Source organism: Cornus florida, unplaced genomic scaffold (assembly GCF_030987335.1).
Source record: "Cornus florida cultivar Cherokee Brave unplaced genomic scaffold, ASM3098733v1 CherokeeBrave_3.0.0_Hap2_Chr08, whole genome shotgun sequence".
Taxonomy (NCBI): Eukaryota; Viridiplantae; Streptophyta; class Magnoliopsida; order Cornales; family Cornaceae; genus Cornus; species Cornus florida.
In genome coordinates this window covers 69,015,223-69,036,984 of record NW_026775578.1, presented here as the reverse complement: position 1 = coordinate 69,036,984, position 21,762 = coordinate 69,015,223, and the positions used below count along the sequence as shown (strand labels likewise).

Here is a 21,762-nt window from a genome sequence, read left to right as displayed (position 1 = left end):
GTCCAACAGTTCTCAACAGAATGGTTAGTACCCCGACAGTGGCTGCAAATGCGAGTATCACTACGTCCACGACCACGGCGACTGCGACTTCTATCACGGCCACTACCACCACGAGAACTACCCGAATTTCCACCATACCCTCTGTTGCCACTAGGAGTAGCACCTGAATTTCCACCATACCCTCTGTTGCCACTAGCAGTATCACGACCTTTAGAGGACTGTGGAAAAATAGAAGGAATCATCATAGCTGAATTTTCTTTCACTCCAATGGGCGTCACATGTGATTGTTCTGAAACCCGAAGTAATTGGGAATAAATGTTACCTAAAGATGGGAGTCCTCCATCACCAGCAAGGATCTAATCCCGAATATTATGAAGGCTCGGGTGCAAACCAGCAAGAAAAATGGAAACAGAAAATTCCTCACGTTGTCGCTTGAGAATGTCAGGATCAGTAGTCAAGGGATGGTACTGATTCAACTCATCTAACGGACTTTTGAAAGTACTGTAATAGTCACCGAGGCCTTGACCAGAGAAGTCACATTGACGAGAATGGAATATCTTTTCATACAATGAATATATGCGAGAAACATTAGTGTCCATAAAGTTTCTTTAACTGCATCCCAGATTGCCTTTGCAGTGTTGACAAACATAAAAGTGGAAGCAATGGAAGGTTCCATACTGTTCCACAACCAGGACATAACCATATAGTTATCAGTTTCCCAATCCTCATATGTTGCTGATGTTTTTGATGGAGGATCAGTTGTAATAAACTTTAGCTTTTGTCGGGCACCTAAAGAGATCTTTACTGCTTGAGCCCATAGTAAGTAATTGGAATTACTTAATTTCATAGATGTAATTTGCAGCCCGACAGGATCAACATGTGTTGTAGAAGATTTAACTCCAGTAGTCCTAGAAGCAACATTTGAATCGTCCGACTTTGATATATGACTATGTAAAAAAAAACTTATATGTGCTGAGTTAAGATGCCAAATCTGAAATTGTTGCACCCGAGAAGGCTATAACAGAGTTGAACCGGGAACAGAAGAAGACGTGGAGCAGAACAGACCCGGTCATAAATCAGGTCGAAACGGCGGACCTTAAATCGGGTCAAACGGGCCGGACCTTAAATCGGGTCGAACCGTAAATCTGGTTGGAACAAATCCGGTTTATGTTAACCTGGATTGGGATAGCGAGAACCCTGTAGCCAAACACTGTTCTTTTTTACAAAATCTCAGTTCTCCAGCAAGCACACAGCGGCAGCGATAGCGGTGGCGGCAATGGAATCAACAAGGAGCGACACAACTCGCGACAGTCGCCAATGACTGAGTAACGAGCAGCGACGACGAGAGAAGGTGGCGAGTTTGTTGACAACCAAAACGACAACAACACGAGCAACCAAACTGGGCTTCAGATTTGAGACCAAGCAACGAGCAGCGACGATGAGAGAAGGCGGTGAGCTTGTCGACAACCAAAATGGCAACAACTATACCACCGTCACGCGCTCTGAACAAATCTATACAAGAACAATACAACTGCAATCTCCCACACTCACAATTTCGATCCGCTCTGATACCATGTAAAAATGGAGATTTGTATAGAAAGAGAATAGAGATACAGAGAGAGAGAGAGAGCTCTTAGACCAGAGAGTGGCGCAACCCATATTTCATGTTTCTTCCTTTAACCCTAAACCATAAAGGGGGTTTATATACAATACAAGAAAGGCTTATTTACATAATGGCCACAAACCCTATATCTAATTACAATAAGACCCCAGCATAAATACGTATATACATACAAGTGTTTAAATAGTGACATCGCCCATTCGGGAGGTGTCGGGTAGGCAGGGTGGTCTGACCTCAATAAAGGCGTTGTGAGTTTGACACCACCTATTTAGAAATTGTCTAAGGAGACATAGTTGTTTCTTTCTATGATCTGAGGAGACATTGTTGATTCTTTCATCTACATTGTTTAAACATATGTATGAAGGGGAATAGTCTGAGGAGACATTGTTGATTCTTCCATCTACATGTTTTAAATTTGTGTATAAAGGGAAATGGTCTGAGGAGACATGATTGGTTGTTTATGGTGTGAGGAGACATTGTTAATTGTTTATCGTCTGAGGAGACATTTTTGATTTGTTGATCGGCACTTAATCTGAGAGAAAATCATCACTAGTCAGATTTGCACTCCATTTGTCACAAGCTATCAACAGCTTGCAGACATTCTTACAGAGGGCGTCAGTAAGATTGTGTTTGAGAATGCATTGTCCAAGTTGGGTGTTTTAGATATCCACGCACCAACTTGAGGGGGAGTGTTAGCAGATATGATAGCCACGATTTATGGAATGACTTACCACATTAGCAGATATTTGATTATGCTTTAGAATATGCTGTGATTTGATTTAATTTCCTTTCTTGTAATATGGGCTTGTGCTCTTTTTATCTATAAATACTAGAGTTATGAATGAGTGATTTATCCCATTCAAGTCTTTACACAATTATCTCATTTTTCTTCTTTTTATATTTCTACTGTTACATTGATGAACATTGTGTTTTTCAATTAATGGCACTGAAGAAATGTTGCCTTATCACTAAATAAATTGCTGGGTTAAAATTGTTTTAGCTAAAGGTTTGAAGTCCAAGCAATATGTCATCAATTATTTATTATGTTTCATTCTTGTTGCACTGTCCACCTTAAAATTGTTTCGTTAATAAATTTCTGGTGCACAGAATAGTGTGAAGGATTCTCGTAGTTAAAACCAAGTGACTTTTCTATGACATATGGACTATCCACAAGTATTGGATGCAGATTTGTTAGTAGTGTTTTTACCCAACTACTATTTCTTTAGTGACTCAAAGTACGTATATGCTCACATGGACTGACACTTGGTTATGGTATGAGAGATTGTGAGTTCATCTTATAATTGTACATGAAATTATCTTATCATGTTTCTTTTATTAAATTATTATTTCAAAATGACCGAAGTTTTCAAGTTAAATACTCTTATGTTACACAAAATAGCATCCTGCCGTAAAGTAAAAAGAAGAATGTTAGGAATATATGTCATGTGTTGGCAATTTCCTACTCAAAACTTTGTTGTAACATATTAAATGTCTTGATTCATTCGAGTATAACGGTTGAATACAACTCTAGAAGACAAGGCAAATAGATTTGCGAAGAATGATTTATATGGGATCGAGGCAAGGATGATGATGATGGCGGCTTTCAATGATATTGATTTATTTATTTATTTTTTGGATAAGAATCATAAGATTGTATGAGAAAAGAGTTCAAATGGGGAACGCATCCCGCAAAAGCTACACAAGGACCAAATATGGCCCCTAAACTCAATATGTCCAAAAAATCTAGTATTACCCCTATGGATTTACAATTTCTCCCTAGAACCCAACAAAAAAGAGAACTAATAATTTAGAACTTCAGCGAACCAATAGGAGTCTCCTCACCATCAAAAGATCTCCAATTTAGTTCAAATAGCCTTTTATGGTAAGCAGGCCTGCAACGTCTGAAAGGCACCTATAGAGAGAACGGACATCAAACCGCCCCCAATTCAAGGGGACCCACACACGGGAATGAAAACCTCCACCCATCACCTCCTGGCGATACAACAGCTCCAAGAACCCAATGGCGTCCTCCAACTCCCAATCTTGGAAGTGCCTCGAGAAGCGCACATCCTAGGTCCTCCCGCTATCAAGCCGATAATAGTCGCCACCAAGGCATATCTATCTAGAGCATTCCTGAAGAGTCTAGGATAGATACATGCCAAAGAGCAGTCGCCACATAGCCCACACCAAAAATCCTCCCAAAATCGAATGTACCTGCCATCCCAAACCCTGAATATGATGTGCTTAGAAAATTCGTCCCACCCCTTCCAGATGAATTTCCAGACACCTACTCCCCCAGAAACCCCATCTCAAAAGAACACCAGCCACGCCTTTCCTACCCAAGTCTACTAGCAATCACCCACCTCCAAAGTCTCTACCTCTCCGCGCCAAACCTCCATAACCACTTCCTCGAAAGAGCCTTACTAAAAGGCTCCAGTCTCCTGATCCCCAGGCCTCTCGATTGAATTGGCCTACAAACCTGCTCCCAGCAAACAAGATGGTACTTGAACTCCCTGAAAGAACATTTTGGCGAGGCCTCTCTGTCCTCCTAGCCATCAAGTAGGGAATTTGAAAAAGAGAGGAAGTAGGAAGACTCAACAGTGTGCTCTTCATCAAGGTGACCCTCCCACCCTTCAAAAGATGGTGCTTCTTCCACCCTGCAAGCCTCCTCTCAAACCTCTCCACCACAGGATCCCAGCCTCCCACTCTCCTCGAGGGTGCCCCCAAAGGCAAGCCCAAATACGAAATGGGGAATGAACCAACTCCACACCCAAGAATGTCTGCAAGGGTGGAGATCTCCATGACCTCCCCAACTGGAACGTTTTAGATTGGATTCTAGACAATTATGAAAAGTCAAAAACGTCAAAAGGTGGACTTAACACACTCGATGTACCAGTAGAATTGGAGACAGGGGAAAGAAAGGAGGGATTGCGACCGAGCATACCATCTCAAAATCCGGAAAATCTTCCAACCCGAATCATGATTCAGTGGAAAGAAAGAAAAAAAGAAAAAAAGCAAGACAGGAAGCTAAAATACCAGATGGTTTGGCAGGTGGTTTGTGTGTTTTTTGGGCCTGAGTGACCAAACTTAACATAAATGTTTCCCCTCAAGGACGCCTCGTCGAGATCATGTAGATTTGGACATTTTCCATCATTTTGATAGTGCCTTTGCATTGATCAAAAGAAAAAGAACTTGCGTCCAAGGGGAGGAATCATACACAACATATATATACACACTTTGAAATGTGGTCTAAGACATGAATTTACTCATTCAGATAGGAGTCTTTGGATATGTGTTGAGAAAAAAGGGAAAAAAAGAAAAAGAGAGTAGAATATATGGTGGAGAACAAGATATGATTGGCACACGAGCTATACGTGTTTTGCCTCGACTTTTGGAGAAGGGACATGGATATATAATATGGTTAATTTTGACTCATTATTTTTATTTTGGTAATGTTTTAATTTTAGGAATATTTTATTAATGTTTTATTTTATGGTTTATTAGGTAGTAATAATTGATTAGGTTTTTATTTTAGTGCCTATATATAGGACTTGGTACATTGGCTTGAACAGCTTTTGATGATTATTGATTGATGAATATTCAGAGATTTCTTCCCCTCTATTTCTTCTATCCTGCATCAAATTGGTATCAGAATAGCCCCATTCGTCCTGCATCAATTTGGTATCAGAGCAAAAGAGCTAAGTTCAGAGCAAAAGAACCATAGCAAAAAGCCTCACTGGCACAATCCTCACTGTTCAAAAACCACAACCAGCAACCCCCACCTCTGCAGATCACTGTCTGCAACAAAGCAAAACACAAAATCACCACCGGCAAACCCACTACCCAAGCAATCAAACCCCAGTCTTCATTATTGTCGATGCACCCAAACCTTAACAACTCGCAAGCCCCATTACGAAACCCTTTCAGTCCAATGTGACCAAAACTCCAACCAATGCACCGTCTCAAATCCCACAGCCCCGCTGAAAATTTAAATCAAGGCCATCACACTGTTCTGATCCCCCACTTAACGAACCAGTACCGAATAAACCCTAGACACCTTGCCCAATCGCTGTATACAATTGCTCCAAATCCCATAACCATCGTCGTCATCATCAACTCAGATAACAATCAGCAGCCTCTATTGCAATACCGACCCTCATACCACTTGGAAACCCAGCTGTGTTCTTTGCTATTCATAGACCCAATCGTCTTCTTTAGCACCGTCGACAGCCTCCACCGCCCAAATGATGACCAAGACTCAACGCCATCCACCATCGTAATCAGTCCTACCATTGTCTCCATCTTCTTCGGCATCATTGTTCTCTTCTGATCGAGCCATCAGCGCCAAGTGAATACCATTAAATCAGTGGATTGGAGTTCACCTAAGGAAGCTTCTCTCTTTTGCTCCTCCTTCGCGATTAGGATGCAACCTCTTTGTTTGTCTTGCACGAAACACTTAAGAATTAGATTTTGTTTTATTAATTTTCATGTTACAAACTTGAAATTTCACAAAATGTTTAATGATGCAACCATTGCCATAGTTGTTATCTGTGGTTGCCTCTACAGGGTTTAAGTTCATATCTAGTTCTGCCAGTTAAGATTATTTTCTGATTTTAGATTGTTTGTTGCTAGTTTGCTATATTCATTAACTGCCACGAGTGATACACTCTTAGATCCTGTATGCTGTTACCTGTGGAACGCCAAAGTCGTGCACATGATTGTTGACAACATGCATATGGGATTTGGAGATTTTTTTTTTTTTTTTTCAATGGATTTGGAGAATGGTAGAGGTAGTTTGTGAGCGTGGAAATCAAATTCAAGTATCATAATTTTTTAATTAACTTTTTCCTTCTAGTATAAGAGATAAAAACCCTACTAATTAGTTGTGTTCTTCTTGAATATATATAAGCATCCAATTACATATATATTTTTAATTGACTTTAAAGTGATTATTTTGCTTAAATATTTACTTTTTATAGCATCGTCTTTGGTGTATAATTTCTCTTTTTTGGTGCACCAGGTTGACCCTGAGCTCGCTATGGCTGAAGCTGACAAGGTTGAAGATGATGAAGACTTGAGAAAAAAGCTTTGGTTAATGGTTGCCAAGCATGTTGTTGAACAGGAAAAGGGAACCAAACGGGAGAACATCCGAAAGGCTATAGCATTTCTCAAGGAAACTGATGGGCTCTTAAAGATTGAGGATATTTTACCATTCTTCCCAGACTTTGCCCTGATTGATGATTTCAAAGTAAGATTTTATTATCTTAGTTTTAAATACAGTTTATTTGGTGACAGTTTTTTGTTGGAAAATTAAATTGAGAATACAAGTTAACAGTGCTTTTGGATGTGTTGAAGGATTTATATTAAAAGTTACACCCGCTCTAATAGCTTAAGCTTTTGGATTAGATGGTTGTTAACATGGTATCAGAGCCAAATGTCTCATGTTCAAACCTCACCGTCACCCTGATAATTAAAATTGAAGCATGTGTTGGACCAAAAAGAAGGCCACACGTGAAGGGGCATGTTGACGGATTTATATTGAAAGTTACACACTCTCTAACAGCTTAAGCTTTTGGAGGGATGGTTGTTGACAGGATGGATACTGTATCATTATGGTTGTAATGTTGACATGCTATATTCTTGAAGGATAATTACAATATATGAGAATGCAATGTGGATAAACGACCTATTCTTGAAATCGGCATCAGCACCATATATGATGGATCTCAACCAACAAAAACAGCTGAAAAGCCTCCAAAATTCAGATCAAAATGAACTAGGCAGCAACACAAAAAATAAAAAATAAAAAATAAAAAATAAAGAAAAAAGAAAAAAAGAAAAAAGAAAAATCCACTCAAACAGTCTCAAACCAAATCACAGATACCACCATAAATACCAGAAAAGTCAGGTGATCCAAGCTGTATAATTTTGGACCTATAAATGCTGACATCAGCAAGACATAAATCAGAGACATAAATCAGGGAAGTTCTATGGAAAAATTAGTGAAAACCAAACTTCTCAAACTTGTCTAAATTTCTACTTTTATACTCTTTCTTTCGCTTATGTGGCATCGTGTCTTAGAAATTCTCATTGTTGTCATTTTTGAAGTAATGGTGGGAGTGAAATGATGTATCTATTTGCCTTAGTAAGGTCCAGTAGATTGCTATTACTGGGCATCTTATGTTAGCTTCATCAGTCTACTTTGTTTGGAGAGAGAGAAACTCCAGACTGACTAAAAAATCTGTTAAGCCTGTGTCTCAGGTCAAAATGGAGATTCTTGATGCTATTAAATGCTGACTTTTGGGTCTTCAACATTTGAAAGTGACAAGGCAAAATCTCTGGTTTTTCAAGCAGTGGGATCTGCCAACTGGGGTTTTAGTTCTGGTTTATCAGATTCAAAGTGTTGTCACACTGCTCTGTTTCCATTTCTAATCTTGGGATAGTGCTGATTGCTTGCTTGTTATTTGGGTTGTGTTGTTGAGTAGTAGTTTGGGGTTTTGATCTTGTGTTTACTTGCTGGTGTATGTTCTTCTGGCTGTTTTCTACTGGTGTTGTTTGGTTAGTACTAGTAAGAGTCTGGTGCAATAGCTTTTAGCGATCCTTTGGTTAGCTTTTAGCTTTAGCTTTAGGCTTTGTTGTTTTGTTTCTTGAAGTGCTGTCTTCCTTCTTCTCTACATTCCGTTTCAGTCTGTAAAATTTTCTTACATAAAATAAAATAAAAAATGTATCAATTTGTCGATTTAGTTCTATTATTTTCTTTTGTTTGCCTGCACTCAAATCCATGTTATAGTCTCCTGTTTGCTTATTATGTAATTTTTTGTAAGAATAATTTCTCTCTCCTTTTATATATTCCCAGCAATTCCTTTGGCACTGCACAACAGGCTTGCTTCTCGTTGCTTATAATATAACTGACTTCAGCTACCATTAGCCTAAATTTCTTCCATATGATTGTAGGAGGCAATTTGCTCATCGTTAGAGGATTACAACAAGCAAATTGAACAGCTGAAACAGGAGATGAATGATGCAACGCATGGTGCAGACAACATTAGGAATGATATCAATGCACTTGCTCAAAGATATGCTATCATTAAACGTGACGAGGATTGTGGGGTACTGATTTTCCTCGTGTTAATTTCCATGGACAGCAAAATTCAATCAACACGTTTAATTCCTGCTTAAATTTACATATGCATGTGTTTTTGCACTATTATTATATCTGGTCCATGATTGAAGTTGAAACAGATTATCACACATGATTTAGCTTGCCTTTGAGATGCTCCATCTAGTTCCTCTAGAACTCTGCTTTTTTTGGTTTGAGCCCTCTCTGCCACAGTACTTTTTTGTTTTTCCCTCTTTCCCTTTTCCCTTTTCTTTCTTTTGAGTTCATCCAATTCAGGCTGTGGGAGTTTCTGTTCTTGTATATTGTTCCACTGTGTGGCCTCTTTTAGCTGGCTCGGTTCTGCTTTGAATTTGTTTAAACTAGACATTGATCAGCGGCAAACAGAACACTCATTGTGCTCTTTATCTTTTTACATATTCATTTTTAAAAGATCATTTATCACCTGAATTAATTTTAATTTGGTTTGTTAGCATTTTGCCTTGTACATGGAGTCCTACTCTCACTCTGTGAATACTCAGGTTTGTCGGCGGAAAATCTTAACGACAGGAGGGGAATATCGGATGGCTAGGAGTTATACGTCAATGGGATCAATGGCCCCTTTCTATGTTTTTCCATGTGAACATGCCTTCCATGCACCATGCCTCATTGCCCATGTGACTAGGTGTACCAGCCAATCTCAAGTAAGTTGTATGATAGTTTTTATAATCATTCATCTTCTTTAATATTTTCTTTAGGCAAGGGAAAATGCTTTGACCAAACTAAATCTTTTTTCTTTTTTTCTCTTCTCATTTACTCTTTAAGAGATTTTATAAAATCTCCTGAATCAATTTGACATAAGAAAGTACAGTTCTTTATCATCATAGAATCGTGCTATTTGCAAAAGCCATCATAACCAAGTGGTAAAAATGCTGACATGACGTATAAATAGAAGGGGATAGAATTAGGGCTTTTTATTCCCTGTTGTGACGAATGAATACATACATACATAATATATCTATATATATATATATATGGAATATATATCAGTTTTTTTTTTTCTTCCCTGAATGGGATTGATTTTATAAAATATGAATTTAAGTATTGGGACAAAAAGAGGCATACCCCCTTAATACAAAACTGAAATGGAGAAAACCCATTTCCAGTAGATCCAAAAGAACAGCAAAACAAAACTATTAATTAGCATCGAACACAGCTAGCAAGTCTGGAAGAGTCAAACTGAAATCATGAAGAACATCTCATACAATATACATAACATTAGCACTGGACGTAGACTGAGGAGTATAAACTGAAAAAGAAACATGAACATGCTTGACTATGAACTGCAACAGGAAGAATTAGATAAAACTTGTTCTGTTTTGTAATTTTCGTACTCACGGTGACTTCATATGATCCTTGCCAACTTCTACATGGATATATTGCAGAAAAACTTCCTCTGAGGTGGGAAAAGTCAATGCATATTGGAAGCTTAGTAGCTTATGCCTGTTTGGGTAGGAACGATTGTTAATAATTCAGAACAATTTATCCCTTTCCATTTCATCTTCGCAACAAAAAAGGAGTGAGAAATGTAGACATTTGACTTTATGAGATAGAAGAATCGACTACACATTGTAAAGCATTCATTTTACATTATACTGAATTTTATTGATTTCTGCTATTCCTAACAAGGGAAAACTAGCCCTTGAAATGCATGTTCACGGTAAAATAAGACCGGTAACTTAAAATACCTGATCAATCTTAGAGAGAACATTTCTTATCCTTGCATTTCTAAAACTCATGGTAGCAACAATATCTAATTAATACTGGTGATTTGACTCTCAAATAAGCTATCTTGATTCTTTTTTGTTAGTGTATTATGAAAAGAACCAAAAAAAAAAAAACTAAGAGAAAGAAAAGAAGAGATAGACAATAAAACCTTGCTACAGATTCATCTCGGAAGTCTACCACATAGAGCCACTAAGCCCCAAATTCCATTCCTAAAACCGGTTAACTTCCTGTGAAACGGAAAATACAGCAATAACTTGATGTAACCTAATAGCATTACCTTGCCAAAGTGGCTGCTTTCAGACAACCCCAATCCCAAGTTGTTGATTTATCTTGGTTTTAATTTCTAAAAAGTCAGGTATCTCCCATATGTTGATAAAACTCCATCATCGTGACAGTTTATATTTATGCTATGAGTACTGAAAATGTAATTACAACTGCCATGAGAAAGTTTATCATGAAGGTTTCATCGTGAATAAGACCCAAAAATTCATCCAAAAACCAAACGATGTGGCATTAGCTCCAGTACTTAAATTCTCATATCCGTCTTGAATTCATCCCCTAATGCTAATGCAGCCATATCCTCAGTTTGCAAGTCTCTTTATGGACCAATGTAGAGTGAAGTAAATTAAGTGCCTTGATTGATATTATGTCATCTATTTAAGAATGGATGTGTTTGGTTAGACTTTGAAATGTTATTCAGAAACAAAGTTCCTTGGCTTAGATATATATATATATATATATATATATTATTTTTAATTTTTTTTTTTAAATGACTGCTGCAGGCGGAATATATACTGGATCTGCAGAAGCAACTTACTTTACTGGGTGGTGAACCAAAGAAGGAAGTCAATGGTAGTTTAACTGAGGAGGAGGCAATAACAAGCTTGACCACAGTGGATAAGGTCTGCTTTTTATTTTTTCCATTTTGTACTTAAGCAACTAAGCATGGGTGATTCAGATAGCCTGTGATTACATTCAAAGATTGAAAACTTTCCCTGATCTACACCCATTTGATTCCAGTCCATTTTCTTTCTCATTTTTTATTTTTATTTTTTTGTCCTTTTAACATTCGCGGTGAGTCTCTTCATGGCAGAACATGATTCTTGGAAAATTGGCAGAAATGGGTTTTCAGTTACTTGTTATGTTTCTGTTGCATCTGTGCCTTCAAATTCCTTGGAAGAAAAATGGGATGATGTCTTTCTTCTTCTTCGTCGTCGTCTTCCTTTTTTTTTTTTTTTTTGGTCCAAGTCAATTTTCTCCACAAGATCCTATTGCATGCTTCTTACTGATACATTAACTGTACTTCTCAGAGGTAAATGAGACTGATAAACTGATGTTGATATGATGGGCAGATCCGATCACAGTTAGATGACGCCATAGCGAGTGAATGCCCTTTTTGCGGTGACTTGATGATCCGTGAGATCTCCTTGCCTTTTATCCTCCCAGAGGAAGCACATCAGTTTACTTCATGGGAAATAAAGCCGCAAAACCTTGGAAGCCAGAAGACCCTTTCTTTAACACTATGATCGCACGTAAACTGCTTCTCATCTCCCTTGTGCATGTTTGTTCTAAAGGATCTGTTTTGTTGCTATTTTAACTTTCTTTTCTTTCCTTTCTTTCAGTATTACTGGTCTTCCATAATTCCCTCTTCCTCCTACATAATGTTGTACACTTGGAAGGTTGGACGTTGCTGTGTGTGTGTAATGAAAGAAATCCAGAGAGTTGGCTTGTAACTAGTGATTTTAGTCTTTACGGTTCATTTTCTTACTGAATTTTTTTTTTTTTTTTTTTCCTAAGATAGGTCAGTTTGTAAAGGTTGAGCATTTCTAGTTACTAGGTTATTATAATCTATATTTTTTTCTTCAGTATATATGATCAGTCATTTTTATTTTTTTATTTTTCTTATATATATATATATATGTATGATCATTCATCTGTTGTGCTGATTTTTTTTTTCTTTTCTTTTCAATTCTTTTCTTGGTGAAAGTTGCTCATGAAACAGATAAATGATACCAAGTCCTTACTTTCCAGAGTTCAGAGATTTGAGTTTCGTAGAATTACGCTGTATGTATGAAGCCCGTATGTATGAGACATGGTCTATTATTTCAATGGAGAGAATTTCGAAGCATTTTATTATTAACTACACGGAATAAAGTGGTTCTAAACCACTATTCAAATGGAGAAATTTTGTTTCCTTATGATTCTACTGATTTTACCAAATCGTCCATTATTGGCAATGAAATAGGAAAAATAATAACAATAAAATCCAGCACACCAGCTTAATTGCATCTAAAAAAAAAATTTGGAAACCCAACTTCAATGACAAAAACGATATAACTCTTTACTTCAAAGTATGATTCAAAATTTAAAAAAAGAAATTCTGTGTCTTGATCTAGATAACTCGGTTACCCCACTTATTTGTTTTTCTCCTATGTTCTTTCTCCTTGATTTGTTCTTCATCTTAAGCAAAATAATAATAATAATAATAATAATAATAATATATATATATATATATATATATATATATATTTAAAAAAAAAAAAAAAAAGTTCTTTCCAACAAAATGGCTCAATCACTGAGCAACTATGACGGGACATTACTCGATGATGGTTTCCCCACTTATTTGTTTTTCTCCTATGTTCTTTCTCCTTCATTTGTTCTTCATCTTAAGCCAAAAAAACAATATATATATATATTAAAAAAAAAAAAAAAAAAAAAAAAAAAAGTTCTTTCCAACAAAGTGGCTCAATAATTGAGCAACTATGATGGGACATTACTCAAATTCGCTAGATAATTGATTGATTATGAATGGACATTATTTAAATCCCCTTTCAATAATTTGCCAAGCAAAAAAATAATAATATAAAAGTAAAAATAAATAAAATGAGCAACTATAATTGTTCCTCTCCATTTTTCATTTTATTTTTCCTTGTTGGTTTGATATTTTTTTGTTTTTTTTTTTTTTTTTTGATCCTACGTAGAATTAGTAGCAATAGTCTAAGTAAGAAATTATAGATTAACCATGTTTTTTTTATTGCCAAAGAAACTCTTTAAGTTCCATTATTGTATGAATAAATTAATTTACATTGGAGGAGTAGAAAAATTAAACATTTTCATTTTAGGCCAACAGAGTCGGCTTCTCCGACTCAGTGCCGAGTCAACTCGCTCCTCCGATTCCGGGCGGCCACTCTTGGCCGCCCACCGAACCTTCTCAATTCTAATAACTCTGGAGCCTTAGCTCTGGCCCCAGCAATTCAAGTACATGACTTGGCGGAGAGACTCATCCGCCTGCTTTCTTCTCTCGTCTCCGGCGAGATCGGAGCGGAGCACGGCGGCGGCGGAGGAGGAAGAGAAGAAGCGTTTGTTGGCGTGATGAAGAGATTTGAGGCAGGACTTCCATTTATACCCCTGGTCGGTGTGGCCGCCATTTACGACGGCGACTCCGGCCGCTACCCACACCCGGTTCACATAACTCATACTGTTTCCGGTCCGATATACAGAGAGAGAAAGAATAGTGTTTTCTTTGTGTTTTTGTGGTGTGTGGGAGATTGGGGAAGATGGGGGTGTATATATATAGAGAGACTGGTATAATATTGCTTATTCTAAGAACAAAGTGCGCCCGCCAGAAAGCTACACGTATCGCTTGCGAGTAGGTCCCACTTAATATTATATTACAAAAACGTTGTTGTTATGAAGTGTAATGACATTTACGCCCCTCACTTTAGGCCACCAATAAGTGGGTCTATATATATATATATATATATATTTATAAATAATGATTTGTAGGGTGTCTAAGGGGACGAGCTCGAATACAAATACACTCACTTATGAAGTTTGATACTCTACTAATTAGATCTTTGGTAAAACTTAGAACAAACTCAGGTTATTAAATTTGGATTAAATTTAAATTACCAAATTTAATTTATGTAAATGAGTGATGTAAGCCGTTATCAAATTTTATTAATGTGAGTGGGTTAGTGCCACCACCTCACTCATATAAATGGAATGGGTAGTGATTTTTCATTTAAGCGGGACCCTTGAGCTTTATTACATGATGTTACAGTAATACCGTTTAATAGAATTTACCACCCAATTTTCATATAATTCAACTTACTGTCGACTCACAAATTATTATTCAATGGAATTCGATGTCGATGTGATGGGACTCATTATCCTATTTACATAAATATATATTCGTTAACTGAAGTCGACAATTAAGTGAGCTTGCGTGTTTTAAGAAAAGTTTATTTTGTATAAATATTTCAATCGAGTTCAAGATTGCACGAATAATAGTTTAGTTTTTAATTTTGCCCAAATCTTATGGAATTGTCTTTAATAGTTTTCTCTTTTAAAAATATTAATCACGGGGTATATTTTAAATTTTATAATTGGTGTCAATTCTTCATAAAAATAAAACATAGTTTTAAATGCCATCAAACTTAACATATTTCTAATATAATTAATATACTATTCAAATTTCACTATTTATAATAAAATTTATAATATCATGCAGATGTTTATACGTACAAAGGAATGTTCGAAAGTTTCAATTTTTTAATGCATATATTCATGAAAGTCAAAGAATTATTTAAATTATTATAAATTCTCAACTTAGTTTTTTTTTTTTTTTTTTTTTTTTTAAAAATGGTTATTAAACTTTTTTTAAAAAAAATGGTTATTAATGAAGTTAAGAATTTATTTCAAAATATTTATGATAAAATATGTCTTTAGTTAGAAATAACCATGATATCAAAAATAAATAAATAAATAAATAATCACAACATGTGTTATACGAGTAATTGAAATCTTATACGAGTAATTGAAATATTATCGACTGTCACTAACATTTCACTTTTTTAAAAAAATTAAACTACTACAAATTTTCTTTTATTTAAATATTTGTCCATTTCCTTTACTCGGGTGTGTGTCCCTTTCCAAGGAAGATGGGCTTTAAATGTCTTATAGTGCAAAGGGAGAAGGGAGCCCACACACGTGAGACCACCATGGGACTTTCGCCAATTCTTGATGATAACACACATTACACACAGTATGTATCGCTTGCGAGTAGGTCCCACTTAATATTATATTACAAAAACGTTAGCCTCATGGCCCCCTGTTTTTATGAAGTGTAATGACATTCACGCCCCTCACTTTAGGCCGTCAATAAGTGGGTCTAAATTATTATTCACTCTCTCAAAAAAGATATCGTCTTTTGAGACATGAGTTACGGTTCTCGAAAAACAAAATTTTTTAAAAAATAGAGGAGTATTATATATATATATGCATAATTTGTTGGTTGAATTTGGTATTTAGGAGGGTATTCGAACAAGGGCTCATGAAGCTCGAAGTTTTATTAATTAGAGCACCGGATAATACTTGGATAAAATTTAAGTTATCAAATTCAGATTATCAAATTTAATTTATGTAAATAAGTGATGTAAGTCATTATCAGGTTTTATTTACGCGAATGGGTTAGTGCCACCACCCTACTTATATAAATGGAATGAATAGAAAATTTTCTTTTAAGCAAGGATTTGTGAGTTTTATTACATGATGTCACAGTGATATCAATTCGTGGAACTTACCACCCAATTTTCATAAATACAATATATTATCAACTCACAAATTATTATTCAAATGGAATTCGATGCCGTGTGATGGGACTCAATATTCCATTCACATAAAAATATATTTGTTAACTCAGGTCGACAATTAAGTGAGGGTGCGTGTTTTAAGAAAAGTTTATTTTGTATAAATATTTTTGTCAGAATTCCACGAATAATAGTTTAGTTTTTAATTTTGCCCAAATCTTATTGAATTATCTTTAATAGTTTTCTCTTATTAAAATATTAATTACGGAGTATATTTTTAATTTTAGAATTGGTATCAATTCATCATAAAAATTTATAATAAAACTTATAATATCATGCAGATGTTTATACGTACAAAGGAATGTTTGAAAGTTTCAATTTTTTTATGCATATATTCATGACAGCCAAAGAATTATTTAAATTATTATAAATTCTCTAATTTTTTTTTTTTTTTTTTTTTTTTTTAAAAAAAAGTAGTTTCAAGAATTTAAAGTAAAGTGTCAAATTTTAAAATTTTATTTTAATAAAAAAAAACATACTAAATGAATTTTGATGAGAAAGTGCAAAACTTTTTTTAAAAAAATGGTTATTAATGAAGTTAAAAATTTATTTCAAAATCTTTATAATAAAAAATGACTTTAGTTAAAAATAACAGTGATATAAAAATAAATAAATAATCACAGCACGTGTTATAATTAATTAAAAATTAATCACGATTGTTGTTATTGATTTTCATTTCATTATTAACAACTGTCACTAACATTTCACTTCAAAAGTAAAATTAAACTACTACAAATTTTCTTTTATTTAAATATTTCCATTTCCTATACTTTGATGTAAGTGGGTCCCTTTCCATGGAGGATGGCCTTAAATGTCTTATGATGCAAGGGGGGAAGTGAGCACACAGTACACACACAACAAAACACCCGGCATGGGTGTCACGTGTGAGAGTGATCTCCTTCTGCTCCACGTCACTTGTGCTGTGATTGGATGATTAGGAAGAAAAAGCACAATGGAGGATTGTATCTGCAATAAAAGAAAAAAAAGGAATTAAGAGGGCAATATTAATATTTTGTCAAATTTGAATAACAAAGAAAATTGAAAAGAAAATGATAGTACTAACCTTTTATCGTGTGTATATATATATATATATAGTGAAGAGATTTAGAGAAAGATCATTCTATTTTTGAGTGATAATAGTAAAACAAAAATCACTTAGGTACCACATAAAAATAGAGGCAAAATAAGTATTCTTTAATCCTCTTATATATCATTTTCTATTCATTTCCTTCCATTTCGAAAAGATTGTAAAATCTACTTTTTATTTTCTTCTCCCTTCTTATTTTTGATTAAACACCATTGAAAGCATTCCTTTTTTTATTTTTTATTTTTATTTTTTATGAAGGTTAAGCAAACACACCTACTATACCTTCAAATATTTATTTATTTATATTTATTTTTTAAATTTTTTTGTAAAAAGTTACACACCTATACCTCCATAGAGAGAGACTCGAACATCCGACCTCTCTTTTAGGAATGAGGACTAATACCAGCTGTATTATTACCCAGTTGGTCTTTTTTTTTGGACTTGGTCTTCTAAATTAGATCTTCCCTAAGTTATCTTAATGATTATGAATAAGAAAGATAAATAATATTATAGAGTCCCTTAAAAAATCATGTGATGAAGAATCATATATATAAAGGATTCACTAAAAATATCATCAATAGTGATATTGAAAAAGATTTTCATATATAAAGGATTCACTAAAAATATCATCAACAGTGATATTGAAAGAGATTTTACGTACACAATCGATCTCTCATTTTTATTAAAAAGATTGAGAATTCAAGCTCTGTTGTAAATATGGTGTAAATAATGTATAACAATTTAAAAAAAATTTGATAATAACTTTTTATCGAATCAAATAAATGCATTAACGAAAAAATAAATCATTAGAATTATATATTATGTGAGGAATGATTATATAAAAGGAACTTGAATCCTCTAAGTTAAATGTTTTCTAAGTTATCCTAAGTTGAATTCTCTACAAATTGATACGTGACATTTAAAATTTATCTACATTTAAAATTTATCTACTGCTTATGTTAAACCACGTTAACTAATTTAAAGAAAATTTGAAAACTTTACCATTATGAAATAAGGAAAATTTACCAAAGTTTAAAAATGACACCGTTTTGAAATAAAAAAAATTCACCATACTTTAACGACGTTAACTTTTTAGGAAAAGATTAGGCGTCGTTCTCTCTCCTAATCTTTTCCGAAAAAGATCGCTCCCTCTTTATCCTCTTGCTTATTCCCATACTGGGGAATATTTAAGCCTCTGTAATGGATTTTGTAATTTAAATTTAAAAAAAAAGAAAGGAATTTTAAAATGAAATTTGGAGTTTGGGTTTGGAAATTTTATGGGAACTTCTTTGAAGCCTAAGAACTGTATTGCTCGAGACGAATTAGGATTTGGAGGTCCTCCGAGTTAGCGTGCACCCCAACATGCACAGGGGCATTGTATGCTAAAAAATGAAGTTATTTCAGAAAATGATGGTGAATCAGAGTGATTTTGCAGTTTATATTTCAAAAAAGAGAGGAATTTTGCAATTTAGATTTTAGAAAAAGAGAGTGAACTAGATCTTCTAGACGCCAAAAATCATGGGAAAGAACATTCATTTTTTGCGTGAAATATTTCCTCAATCATGGGAATGAGCAAGAGAAGTAAGAGGGAGCGATCTTTTTGAGAAAAGATGAGGGAGAGAGAATGACGTAGTTAAAGTACGATAAATTTTCCTTATTTCAAACGGTATAGTTTTCAAACTTTAATAAATTTTTCTTATCTCAAAACGGTTCAGTTTTCAAACTTTCTTTAAATTAGTTGATGTAGTTTAATACAAGGTGTAGATAGGTTTTAAATGTCACATGTCAATCAACAAAGAGTTCAACTTATGCTAACTTAAAGATGATTTAACTCAGAGGATCCAAGTCCTTTTTATATAATCATTCCTCACATAATATATAATTCTAATGATTTATTTTTTCGTTAATGCATTTATTTGATTCGATAAAAAGTTATTATCAATTTTTTTAAATTTGAGTTACACATTATTTATAACATATTTACCGCGGAGCTTGAATTCTCAATCTTTTTAATGTAAAGAAAAGATCGATTGTGTATGTAAAATCTTTATCAATATCACTATTGATGATATTTTTAGTGAATCCTTTATATATGAAAATCTTTTTCAATATCACTATTGATGATATTTTTAGTGAATCCTTTATATATGAATCTTCATCATGTGAATTTTTTAGGCACTCTATATTATTATTTATCTTTCTTATTCATAATCATTAGAATAACTTAGAAAAGATTTAATTTATCAAGTCCTTTTTATATAATCATTCCTCACATAATATATAATTCTAATGATTTATTTTTTCGTTAATGCATTTATTTGATTCGATAAAAGGTTATTATCAAAAAAAATTTCAAATTGTGTTACACATTATTTACAACATTTAAAAAATGAATTCTCAATCTTTTTAATGTAAAGAAGAGATCGATTGTGTATATAAAATCTTTTTCAATATCACTATTGATGATATTTTTAGTGAATCCTTTATATATGATTCTTCATCACATGATTTTTTGAAGCACTGTGTAAAATTATTTATCTTTCTTATTGATAATCATTTGATACGTTGTGTATGCATTTATTTGACTAGAGAAAAGTCACTATCATATTTTTGGAATTTTGTTACACATGATATCCAACGGCTGGATTTAAGCAATCGAATCAGTCAAATTTGTGGTCAACATTGTACTATCTTTTTAAAAGTGGGTTTCTCATCAAAGTCTTTCATTATTTCTTAATGCTGATCATTTTTCACGTTTGGAAGGGACCAAAAAAACATGAATGGGAGGAGGGAGGAGGGAGGAGGGAGGAAGGAAAGAGATGGAATGGATGAAATATATTTTTAAAAAAACAAAGTGTTCAACTTATTATTTACTTGGTTGAATAGAATGAATATTTGTTACCAAAAAAAAAAAAACATAGAATGAATATTCGAAAAGTAGTTAATTTTTTTGTTTAGTTGGTAAGAAGAGAAATAAAGTTTTTATATTATTTTTACCCATACACTCACATTGTATAAAATTATAAAAATTAGGTATTCATTTCAAAATTTTAGAAATATTAAAAAAAAGGGAATAGGTAAATGAGTGATGTAAGCCGTTATCAAACTCATATCAAACTCAGATTATCAAATTCGGATTAAATTCAGACAGTTTATGTAAATGAGTGATGTAACCTGTTATCAAATTTTATTAATGCGAGTGGGCTAGTGCCACCATCCCGCTCATATAAATGGAATGGGTAGTGATTTTTCATTTAAGCGAGGACCGATGAGCTTTATTACATGATGTAATAGTAATATCATTTAATAGAACTTACTACCCAATTTTCATAAATTCAACTTATTGTCGGCTCACAAATTATTATTCAAATGGAATTCGATGTCGATGTGATGGGACTCATTGCCCCATTCACATAAGTATATATTTGTTAACTAAAGTCGACAATTAAGTGAGTTTGCGTGTTTTAAGAAAAGTTTATTTTGTATAAATATTTCAATCGAGTTCAAGATTGCACGAATAATAGTTTAGTTTTTAATTTTGCCTAAATCTTATTGAATTATCTTTAATAGTTTTCTCTTTTAAAAATATTAATTACTGAGTATATTTTTAATTTTATAATTGGTATCAATTCATCATAAAAAATAAAACATAGTTTTAAATGCCATCAAACTTAACATATTTCTAATATAATTAATATATTATTCAAATTTCACTATTTATAATAAAACTTATAATATCATGCAAATGTTTATACGTACAAAGGAATGTTTGAAAGTTTCATTTTTATTTTATTTTATTTTATGCATATATTCATGAAAGTAAAAGAATTATTTAAATTATCATAAATTCTCTAAGTTTTTTATTTTTATTTTTTTATTTTTTTATTTTTTTTTAAATTTTTTTACAGTAGTTTCAAGAATTTAAAGTAAAGTGGCAATTTTTAAAATTTTATTTTAATAAAAAAAATACTAAATGAATTTTGATAAGAAAGTACAAATTTTTTTTTTTTTTTTAAATGGTTATTAATGAAGTTAAGAATTTATTTCAAAATATTTATAATAAAAAATGACTTTAGTTAAAAATAACAGTGATATAAAAAAAAAAAAATAAATATAATCACAATTGTACACACAAATTTTGTAAGTCTGCAAATACGAAACAAAATAGGGGCAAATATAATATTTTATTAATTGATAATGATGGAGTACAATCCTTTGTAATATTCTTTACAAAAAGAAAGGTCATCTGATTCGATTTCCTTTTTGGTTGGTTGGATCTAAGGGCTGCATGAGCTTGATGTTGAATCACCGTAGAATTTGGATGAAGAACGAAACGTCTTTGGATATGCTTGATGTTCTTCGCTTTTGGGTTTGGATTTTGAATTTGTGTCTCTGACTTCTGAGTTTCTGGATTTCTGAGTCTCTGGATTTCTGGACTTCTGAATTCTGAATTTGTGTCCTCTCCTTCTTCCTTCAGGCCTCTATTTATAGGCCTCTTGGATTAATAGGATGATGACAC

At 33.7% G+C, this 21,762-nt stretch overlaps 1 protein-coding gene across 4 annotated transcripts in view; it reads left to right on the top strand.

The window, feature by feature from the left end:
- LOC132271957 (vacuolar sorting protein 18) overlaps positions 1-12,397 on the top strand; it is a 60,031-nt gene extending 47,634 nt beyond the window's left edge. For 3 of the 4 annotated variants that reach the window (XM_059773470.1, XM_059773468.1, XM_059773471.1), the window contains 5 exons: positions 6,642-6,869; positions 8,576-8,731; positions 9,260-9,421; positions 11,288-11,407; positions 11,858-12,397. In XM_059773470.1, the coding sequence (XP_059629453.1) occupies positions 6,642-6,869; positions 8,576-8,731; positions 9,260-9,421; positions 11,288-11,407; positions 11,858-12,031 (840 nt within the window). In that variant the 3' untranslated portion in view covers positions 12,032-12,397. The remainder of the gene's footprint in view (positions 1-6,641; positions 6,870-8,575; positions 8,732-9,259; positions 9,422-11,287; positions 11,408-11,857) is intronic. The other variant, XM_059773469.1, reaches the window with a different exon arrangement.
- The last annotated feature ends 9,365 nt before the right edge of the window (positions 12,398-21,762 follow it).